The sequence below is a fragment of the Guillardia theta genome (assembly GCF_000315625.1).
Source record: "Guillardia theta CCMP2712 unplaced genomic scaffold GUITHscaffold_77, whole genome shotgun sequence".
NCBI classification, from domain to species: domain Eukaryota; class Cryptophyceae; order Pyrenomonadales; family Geminigeraceae; genus Guillardia; species Guillardia theta.
In genome coordinates, this window is record NW_005434597.1 from 198,137 (window position 1) to 204,628 (window position 6,492).

General features: G+C 52.4%; 3 protein-coding genes across 3 annotated transcripts in view; 2 read left to right on the forward strand and 1 right to left on the reverse strand.

Moving 5' to 3' along the window:
• On the forward strand, nucleotides 1-1,153 carry GUITHDRAFT_76571 (hypothetical protein; the record flags this gene model as incomplete). The annotated part of the gene is made up of 2 exons (XM_005826148.1): nucleotides 1-432; nucleotides 482-1,153. 2 exons carry the CDS (start codon nucleotides 1-3, stop codon nucleotides 1,151-1,153), a joined length of 1,104 nt encoding a protein of 367 aa, XP_005826205.1.
• Nucleotides 1,154-3,965: 2,812 nt separating this feature from the next.
• On the forward strand, nucleotides 3,966-4,175 carry GUITHDRAFT_42905 (hypothetical protein; the record flags this gene model as incomplete). Its single annotated transcript, XM_005826149.1, has 2 exons — nucleotides 3,966-4,091; nucleotides 4,137-4,175. Coding segments are annotated over 2 exons (165 nt in total), but the record flags the coding sequence as incomplete, so codon positions are not given.
• A 1,990-nt stretch (nucleotides 4,176-6,165) lies between these two features.
• The window catches only part of GUITHDRAFT_114662 (hypothetical protein), a gene marked incomplete at both ends in the record, with an annotated part of 4,173 nt that continues 3,846 nt past the window's right edge, over nucleotides 6,166-6,492 (reverse strand). Inside the window, 2 exons of the mRNA XM_005826150.1 lie at nucleotides 6,166-6,229; nucleotides 6,274-6,350. Coding sequence (XP_005826207.1) covers nucleotides 6,166-6,229; nucleotides 6,274-6,350 — 141 coding nt within the window. The remainder of the gene's footprint in view (nucleotides 6,230-6,273; nucleotides 6,351-6,492) is intronic.

Below are 6,492 nucleotides of genomic sequence, written 5' to 3' on the forward strand. Positions count from 1 at the left end.
ATGATCGGAGCAGCTGCTGAGATCTCGCGATACCGTCCTGGCAACGGCGGTTTCCGCATTTGGGTGTACTCGGACCCTCAAGCTGCAGAGCGAGAAGCTGTCGGCCTCGCGCAAGGCATGGAGGTCAAACATGCTACATACAATACTGGATTTGCTGGAGCAAAGATTGTCTGCGATGCCTCAGGAGCGGACAAGTCAGTCTTGAAAGTGAACAAGGAAGAGCTGATGAAAGCGACAGCAGCGTTGCTGCATGAGCTCAACGGAACCATGTACACGGGTTGCGATCTCAACACAACAACCAGTGATATGGACTTGTTGTCCAAAGACTGCCCGTACGTTCTTGCAGCCATCGCCAATGAGTCTGTGAACCCTAACGATGCGACTGCGTTTGGAGTGCTTGGTGCGGTGGAGAGTGTCCTCGAAAGTTTCAATGTGCGTTGCTTTACAATCCGTTTTGTTCATATGCTCACAACTTCTGCAGGGCAAGACAGTTCTCGTCCATGGCTGCGGGTCTGTTGGGGGGACTGTGGCTAGAGAGCTTGTTCGATCTGGAGCGCGCGTGTATACCATTGATGCGGTAGCTGCTAAGGCTGATATCGAGGGCGCTACCAACATTTCTAAGGGAACTCCAGAGTACGTGGAAGAGTTCTGGAAGATGAAGGTCGACGCTCTTGTCCCCTGCTCGATCTCTGGCCTCATCTCGATGGAGATCGCGCAGGAGCTTGGTTGCAAGGCCATTGTCGGAGCGACAAATCTTCCCTTCAGGTCCGTTGAGGTTCAGGAGCAGGTGGAGGCGTCAGGGATCGTCTTCGTTCCCGAGGGGGTCTCTTCAGCTGGGGCTGTCATCGTCGACTCCATTGAGCACTTTGACCTCAAGGCTTTCAAGGAGGCGCAGCCCAACGACATTTACGAGTTCTGCCGGCATGTTGTGCTGAACAAGACGACCGAGCTTCTGCTCACAGCCCGTCTCCGTGAGATCGTCACTTCTCAAGCAACCAAGCTCATCAGTGAGGAGTATGGAGCCTCTGAGGAGAACGACTGCCCAAAGATGCCCATAGGAAGAACTTTCAGGTTCTGGTCTCAAGGACGTGGCTCTGTGATCAATCCTGGCGCAGCGGGAGCACAAAGAGCCTTGTTGAGGCGCGGAGCTTGATACTACCGTAAGCTGACTCGGAGGATAAGTGACGGCCCATGATTTTGTACATATATCAATTCGAACAGTGAGAACTCAAGAACTTCGTGATGTTTGACGACTCACTCCAATCATCTCTTGGGGCCGATTTCCGAGTTCTTGTCAAATCATGTGAGTCCGAAGCCAAGCCTTGAAGTTCGGAAGTTACTTGACCGTGAACACTCGGCGGAGTCGGGAGCCTGTTCACTGGCTGCGTCTGCGGTGCCGCCGGTGCCCCGGCGGGCCGGCGGCCTGCGCCGGGCCCGGGGCCCCTGGCAAGCCAGGCTCCGAGCGCCGGAACTCGGAAGCTAAGTTCCTGGTTCAACGGTTCCGAAGCCTTCGGCACTGCAAAGCTGCGGCCCGGCCTGCCGGTCCGGCCCGGCCGTGTGCCTGGCGACAGACTCTGGGCCGAGACTAACGTCCGTTAGCGTATCGCGAAAATATTGCGAACGCAACGAAACGTTTTAGAAATATTGTAAAACGTTTATAACTATTATACAATTTCCAAACGGTGTGTAAATTTGAAATAAGTGGGTTTATATATCTACAATGTCATTTATTAAATGTAAGCAGGCCTTGATCATCGTGTGGTAAAGCTGTGTTGTAATAAAGAGAATCGCGAACGACGTTCGCGATTCTCCGTATCCATGAGATTAAAACTGCTTTTTAATGTATTTGAATTTGTACCAAAAAAATATAGGTCAAAACAGGATGACGAAATGGTTTGAAACGTTGTTGAAGGAAAATGTTTCCAAAATGGAATTGTTCGTGTCAGGTTGATATATATCGAAGCAATGCTTGTTTGACAGGGAAAGGGATATTTTTGGCAAAAAAGTTAAATCTATGTATGTCAAAAAGCGTTCGTTCGCTCATGGATTCGCGATACGCTGTCAGCCGTTAAACTCGGCCCTGAGTCGAGTCGCAGCCTTCAAGGACCGTCACGGACACCGTCGGAACTTGAGCGGGTCATGGCTACTAGTGTTTTAAGACGATGTACCATGACCTGCCAGGACCCCTACCCCCCACCCCCCGTCAGTGTGACACCATCCTCTTGTTCTTTCGTTGACTGGGCGGGTGAGGTGCGGGTGGGGGGGTCTGACGGGGTGGGTTTCAAGGGCAAAAGTAGTCAGGCGGTACCAGTAGTAGGGTAGTCTTGTCCTCGTACTCATTTTAACTTAACTTTGAGTAAAGACGAAAAAGAAGATACTAGCCTAGGATGTCAGGGTCACCCCTTATCAAGTACGGTCAAAGTGAGGGGGCCAGGCGGGGGTGGTAACGGAGCTCGTGACATTGAAAAAAAGGCTCTCTCCATCCATAGCTAAAGGGGGTGGGGTAGTGTTTTCTTTCTTCAAAATCAGCGTCATCCACCCAAGGTGGTGGGTGAGGGGTACCGTAGCTGTAGGGGGAGAGGGGTGGGGTGGGTGGTTGCACAGTTAACGAATTTGACCCGAATGTGTCCCTACGCGATTCCTATGCCTCAAAATTGTTCCTAATACCCTGTCCTAGGACAGACAACCCTTCCTAGAAAGTTTCATTTTCAATAGTTGACTACCCGTCCCTGGACGATCTTTCAACCCCCATCTAGACTTGTACCCACCGACTACCCCCACCCCCCTGCTCATGACCCCTTCAATCTTCGCATTCGCGTCAGCGTCCCCTGCATTTGTGAGGAGCTGTCATATCCCCTGCTAAACTGTGACTACCCCCACCCCTCTAGCAAATTCTTGTACTTGATGTGACCTTCTGTGAAGGGTACCTCATATTTTCCCTTGCATCACCCCCTACATTGACCTGACCCTCGAATAACTTTCTACCCCACCCCCTATGATTCCAGGGTCCCTGTTTCTACGTCCTGTACAGCCCGCCCGAAGTTTCATTCCATGGACCCGGTCCTAGGAAGGTACGAAAGCCCTACGGTAGCGGCCTCGGGACCTCTGAGTTTGACACTTGAGCCTTCACTCATTTGGGTACAGTTCAACAAAGGGTGGTAGGGTCATTGATGAACCCCTACAGACGACATATTTTTACATAGTGAGGCATGGGTAGGTGGTGAGCGATCTGAGGGTGGGAGGGGGAGAATCGCAATAATCGGCGTCACATCCCCGTCAAAAGGTACTGCGAGTACCCCACCTTTCCTCTCAGATTGCACCTCTTCGTAGGGGTACTGGCTACAAGAAAGGTATGACAACCCCTACCTATACCACCCCCCACCTTGTTTTGTCAATAACCCACCCACATGTGGTTGTCATCGATCGCAGCACTACCCCCTACCATGTACTTTCAACTACCACCCCACCTGTTTCCAGTCACCCCACCACCCCCCTTTCCTCACACCCCTCCGTTTATCGTCAAACTACAGCAAATTTCATGTCAAGTTAACATCTCAGCATTTGACTACCCTAGCTCAGGACTACCCCCCATGTCAATACAAATGAACCCTACCCACAACATGCGGTGCATTTTCTACCCCACCCCTTGTACCTTCCCGCCTGAGTTTGATGTTTCTCGGTTGTTCCATCCTTCCCGCCGCACCCTCCTTGTCCGCTTCTCTTCCTCCCCTCCCCTCCCCTTCTGCCTCCCCTCCCGTCCCTCTCCCTCTTCCTCCTGCCCTCCTCCATCTTCTCCCTTCGTCTGAACTTGCTCTCACTGCCGCCCTTCACGACTGTCCCTCACGAGCTCACAAAGATCCCTCGCACTAGGTATCAGCACGACATTTGACTGTGACAACGCCATCTTGTGAACAAACACCTTGAAAGACGTTGGCGATGATGAAACCTCAGCGCAAAGAAAGAAAAACTTCCCCAAGCACACCGTAGATGAGCTTCGGAACTGGTTTCAGGAACATATCATGCATCCTTATCCCTCGGACGTTGTTGTTGAAATGCTATCACAAAAGACTGGCCTCTCGAGCTCGCAGGTGGTTTGACATTTGCTTTGAAGTTATATGATTGACTCTGTCATTCAGGTCAGTTACTGGTTTGTGAATGCGAGGAGGAGGATTTGGCAACCTATGCTTCAACAGAAACGCAATTCCTCCCTCACTGGTTACGCCAAAGTCACAGCAAACGAAGATGGTGATGGTGACACCGACTCCGACAATCAGCTGATCGAGATAGATGAAGAGAAGAACAAGATCAAGTCGTCCGATGCTGAGAGCCACAGCCCCAAGGCGCCAGCAGATCCCTCCATCCGCATGATTCAGCAAAAGCAGGCGGAGCTCCACAGGTTTCAGTTCTCCCGGTTCGACTCGTGGTTCGACAGCAACTTTGAAATCACCGGCATCGTCAGTGACAGCGTCGGGGATGTGCTTCTTCAGTACAGCAGGATGGACAGATCGGTCAGCCTTGACAACTTGAAGGAGTGGCTAACCCACAAGGGAGTCACGCTGCGCAAGCGCAGCGGGGACGGCGCGCTGGTTTGTTGTGGGATCAAGAGGAGACTTGAGCGACCTCAGTTCATGGAAGAGACGAAGCCGCTGGGAATCAAACGCAGGAAGGTTGTGCAAGTGAGCCCTTCGTCGGATGGAAAGCTTCCTGGAATCAAGGATTTGCTGAATACTGCTTCATCGTCGAGGAAAGATAAGGACCCTGCGGATCAACGTACATTCTTACAGCACGAGCTGCTGGAGTTAAGCAAAGCAGGGCAGCAAGCTCTTGTAGCTGATGCGTATCCATTCAAAGATCTCATGGAGGGCAAGGCCGTCCGGGTTCACGCAACACCTTGTGTCCAAGACAACAGCCCTACATTGCCGAATTCCAACAAGGCTGCTGCACTTGCTGCCATCATGCAGCAGATCGCTATGCCGCATCATACCCAACACTTTCAGCAGCCTGTGAGCACCATCGTACATGAGCAGCATCCAGCGTCCTTTGCAATGAATGCGATGAATCCGTACATGGTTCCCTGGGTCGGAGGCAACATGCTTGCTGGAATTCATTCGAGCGCCGCTGCAAATGAGTACCTGAGCAACGCTCTCCAAAACTCGGTCACAAATCTTGTCGGCTACCTCAACTCACAGACGACAGCGTCCAGCATAGACGAAAGGACTTATTGTTGGATCTGCTCACAAAGGCTAGGAAGATGTCAAGTCAAAAGGCCACACAACAGCAGACGCAGGAGATGGAAGAGGCTGCTCAAATCTTGAAGAGGACCAGCTCGAGCAGCGCAAAAGCGCCGAGCCAAGTAGCATCTACGGGCAGCAACGGGGCGGCGGAGCCAGTGTCGACAGGAGAGATAGTTCGCATCACACACAACGGAAGCACAAGGAAGTGGACAGGAGTGAAGTCGTTGGAGGACCTCAACGTGCGATGCCAGAACACCTTCGGGAGGAGCTCTTACGTGCTGAGGTACAAGGACGATGACAACACTATGATCGACGTGACAACAGAAGAAGAGTTCCGAGACTTTGTCGCTTGTCAGGGGGGTGGGGTCCTCTCGTTGGAGCTCGCAGACAGGCCGGAGGAGGCTGCTTCCTCGTGCGGGAAGGAGACCCCGAAGGACGAAGAGTAGGCTGGAAGTGTTGTGCCGTAACGGGCGTGCATCATGTTGGGAAAATAATGACAAGAATCAAAGATCTTGAAAACTTTGAGATGAATAAGATAAAGAATAAACAGTATACACGTGGAAAAGAGGTGATCACCAAGAGAGGGAGAAGTGTGATGATGGTAAAGGGAAGCGGAAGGTAGAGGATGAAGTCAACAGAATGAGCAAGAGGAAAGATACAGCAAGCAAGGTGACGCTGGTTGGACTCTCAGCGCCATAGGTGGAGGGAGTAGGAGATAGCCGACCAGCTGGATGTGCTTGCTAGCCGCGAGCATGTGCAGACGGCTGGAGTGACACGGAAGAGGAGGGGAGAGGAGAGCCCCTGCAGCTGCCAGTCATCAACCCTTCTGAACTCCTGTGCCCAGCATCCCTTCAACTGACCCTCCTCCACCCTTCTTCTCCTCTTCCCCTTGTTCTCCTCCTCCTTCCCCTTGTTTCACTCCTCCTTGTCCTCAGCGGCGGGGGCAGCTCACCTTGACGTAGTCGGTAGGGATGAGAAGGTCGGCTTCCTTCCTCCTGGGCTCATATCAAGATCCTTGCTGACTCTCCTCCTCCTCTACCTCGACTCCTCGTGCTTCGTCGATCCGCTCGCATACCACATTCCTAGAGCATGCGGCCCAACCTCCACGCGTGCACACTGGATCGAAGAGATAGAAGTAAGGAATGAGGAAGCGAAGCTGGGTTCGAACACAAGGAGGACGTGGAAGAAAGCAGGCAAAAGCGGAACGAGTGAAAGTGAGAGTGGCTGAGAGTGAGGGAGAGGGGAGAGGGGAGAGGGG